This window comes from Mus musculus, chromosome 7, assembly GCF_000001635.26.
Source record: "Mus musculus strain C57BL/6J chromosome 7, GRCm38.p6 C57BL/6J".
NCBI lineage: Eukaryota > Metazoa > Chordata > Mammalia > Rodentia > Muridae > Mus > Mus musculus.
Window position 1 is genome coordinate 105,726,243 of NC_000073.6, and position 18,263 is coordinate 105,744,505.

General features: G+C 48.3%; 3 protein-coding genes across 7 annotated transcripts; 1 reads left to right on the forward strand and 2 right to left on the reverse strand.

The window, feature by feature from the left end:
- Positions 1-5,487: 5,487 nt before the first annotated feature.
- Rrp8 (ribosomal RNA processing 8, methyltransferase, homolog (yeast)) lies at positions 5,488-11,143 on the reverse strand. Of its 3 annotated transcripts, none has more exons than NM_133951.1 (7): positions 10,823-11,143; positions 8,448-8,814; positions 7,758-8,211; positions 7,526-7,655; positions 7,290-7,396; positions 7,110-7,206; positions 5,488-6,901 (listed from the first exon to the last, which is right to left on the reverse strand). In NM_133951.1, exons 1-7 carry the CDS (start codon positions 11,057-11,059, stop codon positions 6,782-6,784), a joined length of 1,512 nt encoding a protein of 503 aa, NP_598712.1. In that variant the 5' UTR covers positions 11,060-11,143; the 3' UTR covers positions 5,488-6,781. The 3 variants fall into 3 exon arrangements, 2 of the variants coding, with proteins under 2 accessions (NP_598712.1, NP_080173.1); NM_025897.2 differs by lacking the exon at positions 10,823-11,143 and adding an exon at positions 10,056-10,342; XR_378204.2 differs by lacking the exon at positions 10,823-11,143 and adding an exon at positions 10,056-10,337 and having other exon boundaries at positions 5,965-6,901; positions 7,749-8,211.
- Ilk (integrin linked kinase) lies at positions 10,348-16,683 on the forward strand. Of its 2 annotated transcripts, none has more exons than NM_001161724.1 (13): positions 10,348-10,474; positions 10,859-10,995; positions 13,935-14,100; positions 14,271-14,366; positions 14,529-14,625; positions 14,718-14,801; positions 14,906-14,991; positions 15,132-15,241; positions 15,338-15,465; positions 15,545-15,666; positions 15,755-15,854; positions 15,965-16,095; positions 16,271-16,683. In NM_001161724.1, exons 2-13 carry the CDS (start codon positions 10,907-10,909, stop codon positions 16,418-16,420), a joined length of 1,359 nt encoding a protein of 452 aa, NP_001155196.1. In that variant the 5' UTR covers positions 10,348-10,474; positions 10,859-10,906; the 3' UTR covers positions 16,421-16,683. The 2 variants fall into 2 exon arrangements, with proteins under 2 accessions (NP_001155196.1, NP_034692.2); NM_010562.2 differs by lacking the exon at positions 10,348-10,474 and adding an exon at positions 10,483-10,564.
- On the reverse strand, positions 16,652-18,133 carry Taf10 (TATA-box binding protein associated factor 10). Of its 2 annotated transcripts, NM_020024.3 has the most exons (5): positions 17,845-18,096; positions 17,588-17,742; positions 17,186-17,250; positions 16,984-17,098; positions 16,652-16,821 (listed from the first exon to the last, which is right to left on the reverse strand). In NM_020024.3, exons 1-5 carry the CDS (start codon positions 18,074-18,076, stop codon positions 16,732-16,734), a joined length of 657 nt encoding a protein of 218 aa, NP_064408.2. In that variant the 5' UTR covers positions 18,077-18,096; the 3' UTR covers positions 16,652-16,731. The 2 variants fall into 2 exon arrangements, with proteins under 2 accessions (NP_064408.2, XP_006507877.1); XM_006507814.4 differs by lacking the exon at positions 16,984-17,098 and having other exon boundaries at positions 17,845-18,133.
- Between the last annotated feature and the right edge of the window lie 130 nt (positions 18,134-18,263).

Consider the following 18,263-nt stretch of genomic DNA (forward strand, 5'->3'; position numbering starts at 1 on the left):
AGGAAATATAGTGCAGTTGATTTCCCAGAAAGAAAATGAGTGTGAAGAACACTGTAACACATACCCAAACCACCACATAGCATGCCAAAGACATGAGGCTAGGGACACACATAAATACAGGGAACTGGTTCAGAACCAGTTGGACTGGGACTTCTCAATAGCACAAGAAAAGAATTGTTACTGCTGCCTGGCCTGCACCCCCTGTTTGACAGGATAAATGTGCATGGTTTTCCCATGGGCTCCTTGAAAGATAACCAGCCCTGAGGATATGTTGGGACCTTCTCAGGGAAGGCTTTTTGCTAGGTAAGGCTCTTTGGCACTAGGTGGCAGTAGATACACTGTGCTCTAGTTTGCTGCCTCTTGCTCTGGTAAAATACTGACAAAGCCAGCTAGAGGAGGAAAGGGTTCATTTTCATTACATCTTACAAGTTAGAGTCCAGAATCAAGGAAAGCCAGGGCAGGAGCATGAGGCAGGAACTGAGGTAAAGGCTGTACTGCGGCTTATCCAGTTTGCTTTCCATGGTTTATTCAATTTTCTTTTTTACACAGCCCAGGCCCACCTGCCTGAGTGGCAATGCCCCACAGACAGGCCTACAGGCCCATGTGATGGAGGCATATTCCCAGCTGAGATGTTCTCCTCCCAGGTGACTTTAGTCTGTCTATTTGACAAAAACTAACTAGCATATACCATCAGGGTTAAGGGGAATGCCAGGGCCAGGAAGCGGGAGTGGATGGGTTGGGGAGCAGGGCAGGGGGAGGGAATAGGGGACTTTCGGGATAGCATTTGAAATGTAAATGAAGACAATATCTAATTAAAAAAATAAAATAAAAAAAAAGAGCAATGAACTTGAGGAGCAGTTGGCTTATATGTCATAGGAATCAACCAAAATCAGCCAATGCACATGTCGCCACAGGAAGCTCCAGGACCTCACCGAAAACCACAAGAGCCAACATTCAAATGCTTGCCTTGGTCGGACCTATCAATGATGCATTAATTGGGTAAGTTTAATTTTCTCCAATATACCTTTCTCCATTCCAATCTCCAAATAAACAGAAGAGGTTAAAAAAAAATGAGTAAGAGATCATATTCTCTGATCCACTGAACTGAAGAGAAGTTTGAGCCCTAAGAGCTACTGACAAGTTACTGGAATGTGGGAAGTGACAGAGGGAAATTGTATCTAAAGGGTCGATTTTCTAGATTAGATTCAGTCATTACGGAGAACATAACATATTTGTACCAGAGTACTAATGAGAGAACAGATCCTTGAAGTGAAACCAAAAAGAAAGAAAAGGGTGCAGCAACTGGAGAGACTTCCAAGAAGCCTAAGAAGCAAGGAGCCTCTGCTTAGTTAAGCCTGCACCCTGGGACTCAGAGAACCAAGACACCAAGAAAATCACAGACTCACAAAGCTCACTCCTAACACTCTCGAGCTCCTGAACCAAAAGCCAAGTCACCAACCTTCAGGTCCCTTGTTATACTAGGGAAAAAAATTAAATGTTTAAAACACTTAGTGGGATCTTCTTTTAGTCACAAACAATTGATAAAATATTTCTTTTCTGATTGTGAGCATTATTTTTTCCTCATTTAAAAGTAGGAAAATGAAAAAAAAAAAAATGAAAAAAAAAAAAAAAGAGTAAAAAAGACGGCCAGTTGAGCCGGGCGTGGTGGCGCACGCCTTTAATCCCAGCACTCAGGAGGCAGAGGCAGGTGGATTTCTGAGTTCGAGGCCAGCCTGGTCTACAAAGTGAGTTCCAGGACAGCCAGGGCTACACAGAGAAACCCTGTCTTGGGGGAAAAAAAAGAAAGAAAAGAAAAGGAAAGGAAAGGAAAGGAAAGGAAAGGAAAGGAAAGGAAAGGAAAGGAAAGGAAAGGAAAGGAAAAAAGTAGAAAATGGGTTGGAAAGATAGCTTGGGAGTTAAGAGTGAGTTCCTGTCTTGCAGAAGGCTCAAGTTCAGTTTTCCACACCCTCATCAGCCAGCTCACAACTGCCTCTAACTCCAGCTCCCCAAAATCCTGTCTGTGGTGGCCTCAGTCACTGCACTCACACATGCATAGCAGGGCCCAGACATGGAATTTAAAAATAAATCTTTAAAGTAGGACTATTAGAAAGTACAGAGTGGCATCTGCTAAGATGTTGAAGCACCCTAAAGGAAACAGGGTTTTGTGGTAAGGTGGACAGGAAGACATATCCAGGGTGCATGATACTAAGTGAGATAATGTGCTCACATTCATTATAAGGGTTTTAATTCTGTTTCAGAGTCCAATTTTCTTCTAAAATAGCCAAACTTCTTATATACTATGACTTCATCATCTTCAAAACCTGTCCTTCAAGGTGACCTTCCTAGGTAGGGAGAGACTGGGAGGAAGTGGAAACAGATGATCTATCTTTTCCTTTCTTTGTGTGATATGAACCTCACCCAGGCTATCCTGTCTAATGCACAGGGCTGAAAAATACAGTTTAACTGTAAGTGCAGAAAGAGGGCACTGTGGCAATTTCTTCCCGAGGAAAAAATATTGTACAAAGATGGAGGGGCATGTTTAGAAGTGAAGAGAATTTGGAGTGCATTATGAATGAATCGAAAGCTCAGGCAGTATTGAGAAGAGCGAGTTAAGTTGCAGCTGGCTAGCAGAACAATGAGTGGGTAAGATCACACAGGGCCTGGGAAGGAGTTTGTCTTTTGTTCTCAAGCCATGAGAATCCATTGAAGGATTTTATGCAAAGAGGTGACATAATGTGATTTACATTTCATAGAGATCACTTGGCAGTAAGGAAAATGAATTGCTTGGGGGGAGCAAAGGCTATTAGATCCCCATAAGCAGTCACTGTAGTTGTCAAAAGTCCTAGAACTCGGTGGCTGGTTAGCGAACTCACCTGGAAAGGAGGATGACCTGGAAATGAAAGGCTCTAATTGCCAGTCTCTGAAAAGCTGCAGAGGGCTTTGTGCAATTACGTAACTGGTGAGTGCTTGGAGCTGAGCTGCCTCTGCCAAGATCACACTGTTTCTTTTGGAACTGTGCTCTTAGGACCCTGTTACAGGAACAAAATCAGGAGCACATGAATAATTGCAGAAGCAAGAACACTCTGCTCAGAGAGCTCTGAAGGAACACTGAACAGGCACCAGATCTGGATTGATAGCCATACCTAACTTCATTCTTGTCTCCTACAGTCCTTAAAAGACTAGGGTTATTCTTTCTCTGCAGTGGAGAAAGGTTGCAGCAAGCCTGTAAAGATTTTTTTTTAAACTTTGTTTGATGAGTTTTGCCTGCATGTACATCTGTGGACCATGTGCATGCCTGCTGTGCCCAGAAGCCAAAGTGGGCATGGGTACCCAAAGGACTAGATGGTTATAAGCCATCTTGTGGGTGTGCTGGGAATTTTACCTGAGTCCTTTGTAAGAGCAGCCATTGCTCCCAATCAAAGAAAACATCTGTTCAGGCCCACTGTGATGTTCTTAGTTAGCCACAGTTCTGTGATCAGCTCAAGGCACAAACAATCTCATGAGAATGTCTAATTCTGAGTAACAATAAATAACTGGCTCCTGTGCTGGCTTGCAATCTTCACCCATCCTGGCATTGCCTCCCCTAAGGAGCCTGCTCTGGGGAAATGAAGGAGACGCCTTGCTTTCTGTATCTTGTTTCTACCTCCTTGCTGAGTATTCCAGGCACAAGTGCTAGCAAGAAGAGGCAAGCAAACACAAGACTGGTTGATTCTGTGACCCACAGGCTTAGTGGACATTCAAAAGGGAAATCCCATTAGTCTCTGATGGATACTGTACCATTCTGGATGGTTTCCTGAAACTCCTCTGGGTGGCTGACTCCTTGCTGTTTGCTATTAAGTCTCTTTATCTCTTCAAAATGGCCCCATAGGACAGGACCCAAGCCTACCCTCCACTTAGCACGAGACGCATACAAGGCACTCATGTGCTGTTGTCCCACATTCTGGAAACACAAAGCAGCAGCATTCCACGGCCACACCAAGCAAAAAAAAAAAAAAAAAACCAGTGAGTTTTTTCTTGCCCTGTATTTTTCCAGAGCAGGAACTGGACTCTAGGTTCATCATTCTTTAGCAGTACGAGTATCTTGTGCTTCCTAAATGGTCCCAGTAGACCTAGTTAGAACTGTAATCAGAAACCTGACTGTCTCCCCTTTCCTACAGAGGCTAGGTTCTAACAGACCAGTAGTAAGGAGAGTAACAAGCTCTGACACAGCACTGAACTGTGCTCCATCCTCCTACATGCTATTAACACTGCCAGCACTTCTATGGTATTTCCTTAGTTCAGGGTCTAATCTGTACCCCTTGGCTGGTCTGGAACTATGTAGTTAAGACTGGCCCCAAGCTCACAAAGCTCCACCTGCCTCTACCGACTGAGTGCTGAGATTAGAGGTGTTCCCCACCACACCCAGCCATCATTCACTCTCTTCCATTCTCAAAGTGATCTTCACTTTCCCCTCCTCAAAATCCCAATCCTCTCCCCACTTTTACGCTCAATGAATAGTTTTGTTCCCTCCTTCAAAGAACCCAAAGCCATCAGAAAAAATTCATAGGACCCTACTCAGATCTAAAGAACCAGAAAATGCAGGAGGGCTTGGAATGCAGCATTTTAATAACCCTCATAGATGACTCTAGTCCCATAAAGTTTGAAAGCCACTCTTTCAGTTAACCCCTCCCATTACCACTTACCCTTAATACTCTTCTCTCTCCTTCAATCTGTACTGACCATACAAGCCTCCCGTCCTTTAAGCTGGGTATGCTGTGAGAGATGATGGTGTGTGCATACGCATGTGTAGGTGTAGAAACCAGAGGAGGACATCAAGTTCCCTGCTCTATCACTCCACCTTATTATTTGGAGTCAGGTTCTTACTGGATCAGGAAAGTTGGCTGGCGGACAAGCCCAGTATTCTGTCTCTCTCTGTCACTATTCCAATCCTCCTCAGCGTTGGAGTTCTAGACACACTTTTATGAGTGCTAAGGCTCTGAACTCAGGTCTTCACGCTTATATAGCACACCAGCATGGCCTGTTTACTGCAGCTTCTCGAAAGTGCCCTCTCTATCCCGCCAAGTCTATCTTGAGGCTCTCCTGCTGGCATCCGTTTTCAGTACTAGTTCACAGCACCCTTAGTAGAAGCCCACCCTGCTTCTGTACATGCCTAGGAATCTTAGTTTACTGACTGTTTCTCTTTTACACTCCTCACTGCACATACAAGGAAAAAAGTCAACAAACTCTGAAAACTAAATACGGCTTGAGAAGTCTGCAGTGAAACCAACAAATCATTCACAACACAGTTGTATGCTAAGAAACCGTTTGCAGACAGTATGTTGGGAATATAGATGCTTCTGGGGAGGGGGCTTATGAATCTGCAAAGCTATTTGGGAAGATGAGTATACTTTGGTAGTGAAATGCATGTTCAGCAGCAATAGCACATGCAGAGATATTGTATGGAACTGACTAAGGTTGGTCTCAGTTCAGACTCCAAACATGCCTTCTGGCCTTTTTCAAAATCTTTATTCCTTTAGGCCTGGAGGCATCTAACTGGTTCAAAATCCCGAGACCTATTTGCTCCTAGAGGAAACTCCTAGGTCTTATTCTTAGGAAGTCGTAAACAAGCCTATATGCCTGGTTTCAAGGCAGACGCCTCCTGAATGAGCTCAGTGTGTCAACCTAGCTCACCTTCCCTCAGCACTACGCCAAGAACTTGTATATTCAGTACCTGTAGTTTTCCTAGGACACACAGACTGTGCCAATAAGCAGCCCAATCAGTTTCTGCTGTTGAACAGATTCCAGCTTCTGTATTACCCCCTTCCAAGGAAAGCTTCAAACACGTTAAGTCTCTAAAGAGCAAATAAGCCCGTTTACATGCCTATATCAAACTCCCCCAGTCTTTCTCGGTCACATCTACATTACTTATTGCTCAACCGTTAAGGCAGTAGGGGTGATCAGACACAGTGAGATCAACGACACACATAGCCATAGCTGGTTTATTCAGCACCTCTTACTAGTCCCAGCTCTAGCTGTAGCTTTCCTCAGTGAACCCATTTAACATACTGTAAGACAAGAAGGTTACATTTTTCAAATGAGAAATAGAATATTCAGAAAGTAAATGATTTCTTCAGCTAAATATGGTGGCCCATGCCTGTGTTCCCAATAATCAGGAGGCTGAGGCAGGAGGATTGCCATTTGTTTTGTTTGAGGTCAGCTTGGACTAGTGTGAGATACTGTCTCAAAACAACAACAACAACAACAACAATAGCAACACAGAAAAAAATTAGATGATTCCCAGCTCCAAGAAACAAAGAAATTAAATAACTCCCAGCCCCAAGTGGCAAACTAGCATTGGGACCTGCCATAAGGCAAAAACTGCCTGTCTGTAGTCTTGAAGCTGAAGGAGCAGAAACTATGGATGAGCAGAGGTGGACAATATTGGTCAGAAGACAACACAGCGGAGAGCCCACGTGCCTTCTGAGAGATGAAGAGAAAGCAAACCCAGAGATCCATCAGTTCTCAGCCGACTAGTTTCCACAATACTGAAGTGACCCACAATTATTAGACACATCCATGCCCTCACAATAAACACCTCATTCTTGAGCCTGCCCAAGTAATTTTATGCTTTCTGTATCCAAGAAGGCTCCATTAGAGTAGAGCTGAGCTGGAGGCTTTACCACAGTGTTCTTGGTACAGAAGGAGGGTGGTACCAGATCCTGGCTCATAGCCTGGGTAGATACAGTCTTCAGAGTTCTGAGACTGGAGTCTGAGCTCTCCCCTTCCAATGGGTGTCCATCGGTCACCTGCGCTTGTAGAGACAGGGCTGAAGTTTAAGGCCTGAGAGTTGGGCTTTGGGTCCTACTCGAGGAGGTCCGGTCTTTTCAAAGTCAAACAAGAAGAAGTGGCTGTTGGTCAGGTCCTAGAAGCAGAGAATACCAATGAGCTACAAATTTTCACTCCAACCACACATCTCAGTGTTTCCCCTGCTCAGAGAGCATCTCACAGCCCCTCCCAGAGCTTTGTCTTGAAAGAGCAAAATTCCCATCTCTGGGTTTACAGCCTCCCTCCTGAACACCATTATCTGAAAGAGGTTAAGAACTGGGCAGACTTCTCGGGGACCCCCTCACCTTGTAGATAATCTTAAAGCCGAGTTTGGTCACAGCCCCCAAAAAGGTCCGAATATCCTCAAAGCGGCTGCTGACTTCAGCTACTTTGAGAAGACCCCTGGGAAAAGGAGGAAGTCATGTGTGAAGGGGTGGGCACCTGTATGCACATCAAAACCATCTGTGTTCTAGGGACTCACTCACCCTGTTTTTAGCACTCGATTTGCCTCCTCAAGGAAGTCCCTGATGTTAGTTCCCATCAGTGAAAGGCAAAACACAGCCACATCTACAGATTCATCCTCCAGAGGCACCTGATGAGGAAGAATGTTCAAGAGAGCACACAGTGTCGGAAGAGGAAATTCAGCACCAAATGCTTGAACTGGATAATCGGATAGGAAGACTAGGAAGAAGGGTTAGGCCAGACACACAGAGGGGCTTACCTGGGCCATGTCACATACTGTGACCCTGGGGTCCAGAGAAGCCAAATCAAAACAGTGCACAGGGTTCCGGACACTTGAAGCTAGGCGGCAATCTCCACAGCCAAAGTCAGCTACCACTAAGGATGCAGGCCTGGGAGTGGAAGGGAGGAGAGGGCCACTTACTGGTCTGGTCAAAGTCTTGATCACCAACACCACCCCTCTCATAGTGCATAGCACCCCTCACCCCCATTACTTCTGGCGGAGATCTTTGGCAATACGGTCCACTGGGTGCAGTGGCCACTTCTTTACTTGTCTCTGGAAGCCACGGTGATAAAGGAGAAAAGCCTCAGGGTCTTCCTGGAATAGGCGTCGGGCAGCACTGCTGGGCCCTGAGTACAACTGTTCATTAAGGTAGCGAAATCGGGCCCCATCCAGGCGTTGTGTCATGCGTGCTCGCAGGGCTCCAGCTCTAGACTCTTGACTATCTGACTTTGGGACAGGAGGCACCTCAGTCTCCTCTATGGAAGCCTTGGGAGGAGCCTGCTCTGGTGTCTGGAGTGGCCGAAATTTGTTCTTGTGTCTCCGCTTATTTTTCTGCCGGTTCCGCCACTGCTTGCGGCTCAGGGTGTGTGAGGAGTTAGGTGACATAGACTCAGGGCTTGGCTTGGATGGGTCAATTGTAGCAGTACTCGTCCTGGAATTGTGAACTGCAGAGAGGGAGATGAGAAGGCATTTGAGGTTTGGTCCCCTAAATTCAGAGGCATAGCAAGTCATCCTGGCTACTCCCTTGTCCTTAAGACAGAGTCTGTAGCCTGGATAAAAGTGCCTCTTACCATCCAACCCGTGTGCGTGCGTGTGTGTTTATGTAAGAGAAAGAAAGACCTTTATCATCTATGCAGTCAGTTCACAGCCTCCCCACCCCCATATTCACACATACTGATACCTGTTTGGTCAACACTGTCCAGGGGCTGGGTTAGGTGTAAAGAGGAATATTCCTGGCATTTTCTCTTTCCTTTTTCTTCTCCAGCAGAGACCCCACCAAGAGGAGGAGCTTGTCTGTGGCATTTTCTTCTTATTTCTTTCCCCTCAGAGTCACTGATGGATGGCGCCTGTTTCTGACATTTCCCTTTTCTTTTCTTCCCTACTTCCTTTGAGACGCTGGCAAGTGAGGGCCTTTGGAGGTGTCTCTTCTTCCTTCCTACCTCCTCCTCCTCCTCAGAGTCACTGCCAGGTAGGCTGGGGGTTTGTTGGGAGAGAGATGCTGCTTCCAGAGCCCGTAATGTGGCCAAGAGATGGCGGCGCTTGCGTCCCTGGAGGCAAACAAGGGATGAGAGTGTGTGTGAGAATGGACGAGGCCTGGAGACTAAGAAAGGAGAGATGGGCTTCAGCTACTGGTCGTTCTTCCCATCCAAAGTTAACAAGTTTGCTGTGAAGTCAGCCAAGCCCAGAACATTCAGGCTGCAATCCCACCCTCTGGGAAACTGGAGGGCAGAAAGTGTTCCCATCCTACTTTTCTAAGCGTGTAAAGGATTGCCTGTTGATTTCCTTAGAGGAATGTGATAAGCACACAAACAACAGGACCAAGGCAAGACAGCAGCCATCTTTGCCTCCCACTGACAGCATTCTAGGAGCAGCAGAGGGTTTTTTGTTTGTTTGTTTTTTTTGTTTTGAAACAGGAAGGGCAGTGTCACACATGTCTATTAAAAATGTTCCTAACTGGCCAGCAGTGGTGGTACACACCTTTAATCCCAGCACTTGGGAGGCAGAGGCAAGCGGATTTCTGAGTTCGAGGCCAGACTGGTCTACAGAGTGAGTTCCAGGACAGCCAGGGCTACACAGAGAAACCCTGTCTCGAAAAAAAAAAAAAAAAAAAAAAAAGTTCCTAACTGCAGTAGAGAGAAGCTGCACACAGACAAGCAGAAATGGACTACAGAAATGAGCAGAACATCCTGGGCTAACTGAAGGTCAGGAACACCCCAAGGGGATACTGAAACCCTCATATCTGATGAGGTTCAAAGGAAAAGGCCTGCTTTCCGTGAAGCTGATTTGGGGTTCAAGTCCTGCTGCTTGTCCTCAGCTAGACCCTTACCTTGAGCCTCTTTTGAATAGTAATTCTGATAACCTCCCAGTCACTTGCCTTTACTCTAATATACTTTCTACACTGCCACTAAAAATCCTCTAAAAATCCTTTCAAGACTACGGATTCAGCTCAGTAATAAATGCTTATCTACCACGCTGAAGCCCTGGAATCGATCCTCAGTATATAAAGTGATGCCAGGTGAGAGAAAACTTGGAGAAGCCACTCCACTGCTAAAACAACTCTACTGATTTCTACCCTTAGTGTACAAAAAACTTAAACTTTTCAAGCTCTGCGCTCCACGCTCCACGCTCCGAATCCCGCATTCCTATTTGGACTATCCGGATCTTCAGATCATAACTAACTCCCTCACCACCCCGATCCACGATAGCATTCAGGCTCTCCCTCTAACCAATACGACCCCCGGAGGGTAGGCTTCACCTCCTTCAAACAGCCCAGTGCAGGGCCGCTCACCTTGACTGGCGGGGCAGTCGCCGGCCTAACCTGTGCTGTCGCGGCCCCTAGGCCCACGATGGCTGGGGCCGCCTCCACCCATTCGGGCTCTTCGAACATACCACCCGTAGCCCGCAGGGCCGGAGGAGCCTACGCTCTGGCCCACGTGCAGCGCGCGTCAGGGAATCCTAGGGCTGGAGTCGGACCAAACCGGGCCGGAAGCCACCGAGTGAAATTCTGTGGTAGCTAGAGCGGCCTTCGCGGAGCAGAGCACCATAGAGCGTAGCCGCTGGCGAGCTAGAGAGGCAGTAGGAGGTCGGAAGGGAGGGACCGCGGCCCGCGCTGGCCCGAGCTGGCCGGGGCGGGCCGGGGCGGGGCCGGGCGGCGGGCGCGGCCGGACGGGAGTTCCCCCGGAGAAGGCGCCTGCGGCCCGAGTCCCGGTGAGTGTGGGTAGCTCCGCGCCCTACCCCACGCTGTCTTGCAAACCCGTCTCTGCGATCTCTGCAGCAGTTCTGAGCCGGGGCCGCCGGGCAAGGACCCCTGTCCCCTCCCCCGGGTGTTTGCAGCTTGGGTCCCTTCCCCCACCCCCAAGCCTTGCTCGAGGGCCGGGGCTCAGAGCCGGCTGACACCAACTCGGGAAACTAGCAAAGTCTACCCTACACCCCCAGACCCTCCTGCTCCTCGAGCCAAGGGGTCGTCCGCTGCCCGAAGCCCTTCATAGACAACCACTGTCCCTCTCGCGACGCTCCCCATCCCAGCACTGACACCTCTGTCCTGAGGGAACTCACACAGAGAGTCATTCTCTTGTCTCTGTTCTCCCTCAGTCCCCCGAGGCTTCCCCAGTCCCGGGGTCTCTGTGCCGGGACGCTGCTATGGACGACATTTTCACTCAGTGCCGGGAGGGCAACGCGGTGGCGGTGCGCTTGTGGCTGGACAACACAGAGAACGACCTCAATCAGGGGTGAGCTGAAGCGTTGGCGAGTGAGACGGCTACAAGTCCTCTCTCCGCTACTCGGGGTGCTCATGTCTGGCGGGGGCGGCTGACTTTGCTATCCAGTGTAAGGAGTAGTAGTAGTAAGCAAAGCCTGTTGATGGAGGAACGTCTACACAGAGGAAGCTGTCGGAGTTGGGTTTGTTTTTTTTTTTTTTTTTTTTAAACTAAGTTTCACAATCCGGTTCCCGGGAACTTTGCAGCCTCTATGAACTCATGTCAGAGGCAGACCTGAGTGCCAGAAAATTGTCTGGAATTACATGTAGCTGGAGGATGAGTTTCTGCGCCCTAGAGCGTTGGGTAGAAGTGGGAAAGGATATTAGAGGTCTAAAGTTCTGAAGCTTATGTAGTGATGAGAGTACCCATTTGTCAGGCGTCACCCTGGACGCAATTGCCTTAAAGTGATGTTTTGGATACAAGAATTGAGACAGGGTTGGGGTGAGAGCCCTAAAATCATAAGGATGAAGTAATTGAGTTGGTATGGGATGTGAAGGGGTTGTCAAAGATGACCTGGGGTTTAAAAGGAGGTTTGGGTACTTGGATACTTGGCAGTTGCTGAGGTTCCATTATGGACTGGCCACAGTTTTGGTGACACTACAGTGACTTGGAAACGCTTGGCAGGTTGTTAGTCATGCAGATTTAAAGTTCAGGAGGTCGGATTGGGAGACCAAGATGCCACAAATAGCATTTAAATGGTATCTGAAGACTCTATAATGTGGAATGTAGTACCTTAGAAGAGTAGAAAATAAAGGCAGAGGTTGAGAAGCCTGGCTGACAGGGAACAACCATCAGAATAAGAAATAAGAAATGGATTAAGATTAGAGAATGGATGTTTTAATAAAAGAAGAGTGGTTAATTGTAGGCTACTGAGAAGTTAAAGAGCATGGATGAGCATTTAAAAAGTCTCATTTCACTTACATTTAGGATGAATTTGATCTTTTGAATGCTATTGCAGAACAGTAACAGGAAAGTGCATTACAGTGGGTTCCTTCACATAAGGAACCACTTGTGGTTGCTGCTAGAGTCTTTGAATCAGACATAATCTACACGCTAGAGATGGCAGGCTTCTCAGGGAGAAAAGTGAATGGGAGGTGAGGAAACAGATACTATGAACACTTTCTGAAATACTGGCTGATAACAGAAGCAACAAGTGCAGTGTTGAGAGTTTAGTTCGTAGTTTTTGGTTTGCTTTTGGAGACAGGGTGTCATGTAATTCAGAATGGCCTCCAGCTCTCCATCCTACTGCCTCAATCTCCTGAGTGCTGGGATTCCCATTTGTTGCCACTGTATCTGACTATAAGAGTGTATTTTTTTTTTTTTTTTTTTTTTAGGTTGGGAAGGATCATCTTTGGTCCTAGGCTAGGTTTCACTAGCTTTCATTAGGCTGTATGTTATTTCTCTGCTAGATTCAAGGTTATTTGTTTCATTTTTTCCCACATAACTTGTGTGCTCTGGTAAAAACTAAGCTGTCCTGTTTTGTTGGTAAGAAAATAGAAGTTTAGGCTGTTGTCCAGTAGGAGTGGCATCTTGGAAGACTCCTTGCTGTCAAAAGGTGAAGGATATCATTAGGGAAACCAGAAAGCTATGGTGGCTTGAGGGGACAGGGCGTGGGTGCTGGAGGTGGTTAACTCCCTGAAAGCTTTCTTGAGATAGAGATCCAGGCCCTGAGGTGACCGTCCTCAAGCTTGGGCTTGCTTGGAGGCCACAGACTTCTGGAAGTTGTTCAGTCAGAACATGTGAAATCTGGGAGACAAGAGTGATAGCAAGGGATAGACTTATATCCGGGAAAAGCCTTTGCTGAGTTTAACAGATGAGGGCAAACTAGAGGAACAATTATTTAAAGCTACATACTTCCTTCAGCTGTTGGGGGATTCTAGTTGACCAAGCCAGGATCAGCTCAAGGCCCCTCCTCCAGTCCCCTCACAGGAAGTGACCACAGCACTAAAGTATCTGGAGGCTGCAGGCCTAGACCACAGACCGCCCCCTGTTCCGCCCCTCAGATCTGCATCCCTGGGCTGGAGGGAATTTCCTTTTATGGCTTCAGGCTGTCAGTTTGACCCAGCCCATCCAGTTGTTTTGTTTGTACACTTCTCTTTATAAAATATATGTCCTTAGGGGATGAAAATACAAATCAGGTAACGGTTTTTATTCAAAAGCTCCCATTTACATTTTTCTCTGAGTTTTGGATTGGTAAGTAGGATCATCCTGGTTTGTGGGATTATCCGCCCCATCAGTAATGAAAAGCATGTTTGTCATTGTACCCCCAAACATTTTCGTTCCATTCCATTGTTAGATGTTCGTTTCAGTAACAGAGCCAAAAGTAAGCTTGTTTCCTCTCCTAAGTTATAGCCTGTCTTCTCCAGTATGCCTTCTCCCCTATTAACCTACATACAACATCAGCTTTCACCCCATCCTCAAGCATATATGATCCAACAGTCAAGATAGCTCACATTAACAGATTCTTACAATCCAGTCAGTTGAACTCTACAGTAAGGAGAAAACAACGCAAACAAAGGATTATAGGTGTGGCTAAAGACGTATGAACTGAAGATAAAGCATGTGTCAAGTATACAAGGTCCTGGGTATGGTTCCTAGCACTGTCAAACGGGAAGACAAGAGAGTAGGGAAGCCAGAGGACCCCAGGAAGAATACTATCACCTAGTGGACTAGAACTGCTAGGGAAGGAGTTGTGGTTACAGTGATAAACCTTACAGTTGTTGGGGCATCTAGGTGCTTGGGTGTGAACCTCATGGGAAGTCTGAACTGAACTTTAGGAATTGCCAACGTGAGTAGGAGCTAAGTCCTAAAGAGGCAAGCCTTCTCGCTGACTATAGAATCCCTTTTCCCCCATGAATCAAAGCTTTTGTCCTTCCCAACTCCAGCTTACTGTCTGTGCCCTTTTCTCAAAGGGATGATCATGGCTTCTCCCCCTTGCACTGGGCCTGCCGAGAAGGCCGCTCTGCGGTGGTTGAAATGCTGATCATGCGTGGAGCACGGATTAATGTGATGAATCGTGGGGATGATACCCCCCTGCACCTGGCAGCTAGTCATGGACACCGTGACATTGTACAGAAGGTACATGCAAACCCTTCACCACCCACATCTCTCTCACACACACTATGAAGCCAGTAATAGGCACTGTCATGTGAAGAATGTGTGCTAGTCTTTCTTTCTTTATGCCTGGACACAAGTCTCTCACAGGGACTGACTGACTGCCTTTTTCTTTTCTTGGCCATGGGGCGCAGCTGTTGCAATACAAGGCTGACATCAATGCAGTGAATGAGCACGGCAATGTGCCACTTCACTATGCATGTTTCTGGGGCCAAGACCAGGTGGCAGAGGTAAGTACTCAGACCCCAAGTCCTATGATGAATGGGAAGCAAACCGAGCACGGAACCATCAATCCATTCTGTCAGCCCTACTGTTTGACATTTACAGAATTATGTACTGCATCTGTGTTCATGCTTGTTTGTGACTGGCCCCCTGAACAATTTTCTTTTCAGGACCTGGTGGCTAACGGGGCTCTTGTGAGCATCTGTAACAAGTATGGAGAGATGCCTGTGGACAAAGCCAAGGCACCCCTTAGAGAGCTTCTCCGAGGTTCATTACCTACCCCTAGTTTGTCTCTTGCCCCACCTTGCATCTCCTCCCTCCACAGCACAATTAAGGCTAAGATCATTCTTCTTCTCTAGAACGGGCAGAGAAAATGGGCCAGAATCTCAACCGTATTCCATACAAGGACACATTCTGGAAGGGGACCACTCGCACAAGGCCCCGTGAGTCACTACTGTGGGCAGGGGAGGGGCTGCAGCACAAGATTCTTGGGCTACTGGGGTCATGTTAAGGTGAAGCTGGGTACATTACCTGCTCATATTTTCAGGAAATGGGACCCTGAACAAACACTCCGGTATTGACTTCAAACAGCTCAACTTTCTGGCAAAGCTCAATGAGAATCATTCTGGAGAGGTGATCCCCACCCTTTTTGTTTCTCCCTTCGTAACACCCACAAACTGCCCACTCTGTATCCCTAATTAAGGTTTTTCTTCAAGTTAGTAGAAAAGAAACAGTACAGCCTGAGATAATGCTTCCTATCCTCTGTCCTTCAGCTTTGGAAAGGCCGCTGGCAGGGCAATGATATTGTTGTGAAGGTGCTGAAGGTTCGAGACTGGAGTACAAGGAAAAGCAGGGACTTCAATGAGGAATGTCCCCGGCTCAGGTGGGACACTGAATTGGAAGCTGTTGTGTCCAAGGCACCCCAAGTAGTACTGAAAAGTGAGATTCTGTTGGGTCTCACCACTCTTTTCCTCCCCAGGATTTTCTCACACCCTAACGTGCTCCCAGTGCTAGGTGCTTGCCAGGCTCCCCCAGCCCCCCACCCAACCCTCATCACACACTGGATGCCATATGGATCTCTCTACAATGTTCTACATGAAGGCACCAGTAAGGATGTTGGTCTTGTTGGGGAGGGACTAGAATAGGGGAAGGAGACCCTAAATGAATGATTCTTGCTTCCTGTTAGATTTCGTTGTGGACCAGAGCCAAGCTGTAAAGTTTGCTTTGGACATGGCAAGAGGCATGGCTTTTCTTCACACACTAGAGCCTCTCATACCCCGGCATGCACTCAATAGCCGCAGTGTAATGGTGAGACCACAGTTCACTTCTGGTCCGAAAAGCCCTTTGCTGGCCTAGAATAGGACCCACCTTTTTTAACTTAACTTCTCTTCCTCAGATCGATGAAGATATGACTGCCCGAATCAGCATGGCTGATGTTAAGTTTTCTTTCCAGTGCCCTGGGCGCATGTATGCGCCTGCCTGGGTGGCCCCTGAAGGTAGGTAAAGGCATCGTATGGGAAATTGAAAAGAACCAGCTGAATAACAATAGATGAGGTACAGACTAGACAGGTTAGGAAGCTGGAATAGTAAGCCTTATTCCTTCTAGCCCTGCAGAAGAAGCCTGAAGACACAAACAGACGCTCAGCAGACATGTGGAGTTTCGCGGTGCTTCTGTGGGAACTGGTGACACGAGAGGTGCCCTTTGCTGACCTCTCTAATATGGAGATTGGGATGAAGGTGAGCACAGAACTACAGATACTTGTTTAGGGGTGGTGGTACTGACAAGCACTGTGGTAAGCGCTTCCAGCAGTTTATACAGATAAATAGTAATCTTACCATTCAAGGATCAAAGGCTTTTACCCATATGATGAACTCAAATTCTGAAGCTCACCTTATTCCTTGTAATTTGCAGGTGGCACTGGAAGGCCTTCGGCCTACCATCCCACCAGGTATTTCCCCCCATGTGTGTAAGCTCATGAAGATTTGCATGAATGAAGACCCTGCAAAGCGACCCAAGTTTGACATGATTGTGCCTATCTTGGAGAAGATGCAGGACAAGTAGGACCTTCAGGTCCTTGCCCAAACTCCAGAAGTGTCAAAACATGGCTGGGGGAGTACACTTCTCCAAAGTTAAAGACCTCTGGTTGCCTCCCCTGTCTCTAATCATGGTACTACCCCAGTTATGGGACTTGTTCCCTGCTCCCATCCCTACCACTGTAGCCCCAAAAGGGGCTGGGCTCAGAGCTTTGTCACTTGCCACATGATGTCTCCCAACATGGGAGGGATCAGCCCCGCCTGTCACAATAAAGTTTATTATGAAAACAGGCTCGTGTGGGGACAGAGGGAAAGACAAATACATCTGGGTTGCGTGGCTCAGGTGAAGTAGTGCGGCTTCTTCACATTGATGCCATACTCGCTGAGGGCAGGGGTCAAGTCCTCCATGGTTAGGGTGTACTTGCGATCCTGGGGGAAAGAGGGAAGACCACCAGCTGAGCACAAGTGCAGACTCCAATCCTTTGTGGGTGACCCTGAGCAGGCCCAATACCTCCCCTAGGATTCTGCTTCCCCAAAAGGCTTTCAGGATAAGTTAGGCCTGTACTGCAGTGGAAGGTGAGCCTCTCACACCTTGCTCTTGCTCCGGGAGCTGCCAGAGGCTGTGCCCTTCATTTTGCAGTGCTGTAGGGCATCATTGGCAATATCTGAGATGAATTTCTGGGCAGCTAGTGAGATGAGCCGAATTCTAGAGAGGAAGAGGGTGGTAGTAATGAGAATATTTAGCAAACTCCACCTAGCACTCAACAGTCTAACCTGCTCCGAGTTTACTCACATGCGTGGGTCTGAAGCTTCAAAGCCAGCGCGGTTCAGGTAGTAACCAGTCACTGCATCTGGGATCTGAAAAATCAAATTAAACAGCCATCAGTGTTAGATCTGCCTATTGATGCGCTGGCTGGGACGGAGGACTAAAGAGATAGCTTCATGCCAGGCAGTGGTGGCACACGCCTTTAATCCCAGCACCTGGGAGGCAGAGGCAGGCGGATTTCTGAGTTCAAAGCCAGCCTGGTCTACAAAGTGAGTTCCAGGACAGCCAGGGCTACACAGAGAAACCCTGTCGCGAAAAAACAAACAACAAAAGAGATGGCTTCATAGCAGAGAAAGCTTGAAAGAACGAAGGTGTGGTTCAAAGGCATTGACAGCGAGCCAGGTGGCCTTGTTCAGGTGGGAAGCGCACCGTAGGTGTGTAATCCTCCAACTGCATCAAGAAGTCCACTAGAGGTGTGCTGGACACTACGGGCTTCACTTCTCCGTTGGCCGCGCTCGGTAGGGCGTAAACCCCGTTAGACATTGCCCCCTCCGGGGGAGCCGCGCCGCCCGCTGCCACCGAAGCTGAAGGAGAATCAACAGCACAGGTGAGAGGCGCAGGGTTCCCCTGCCCCGGCACCTAGTCCGAGATGCCCTCCTCCCTCACCCGGCCCGGCCCTCCCTCACCTGGCCCGCGCCGCTCTGCCGGCTCCCCTGCCCGTGCCGCCACGGGGCCCGTGCCCGCAGTGGCGACTCCAGCCACGGGGCCCCCTGCTGTCCCCGCGGGGCTGGCCTTGCTCTCCGCGGCCGTGCTAGTGGGCAGCGCAGCGGGAGCCGACACCAGGGGTGCCGGACCCGCGACCGAGGCGGCACAGGCGGTCGCCGCCTCGGGGTCCGCGCCGGAGCCGCTGCAGCTCATGGGGCCGGTGGGAAAGGCGGCGAACAGAGCCGCTTCCGCTTCCGCTCGCCCAGGCGCACGCTGCGTGACGTTACAGTTCCCGCCCACCACTCTAAGCTGCCGCGGGCGACCTTAGGTTGGCTGTTAGTGGATGAGGTGTAGACTTCAAGGCGGAGGCGAGCTGTGTGAGATGTGGCTGCCACCCTGC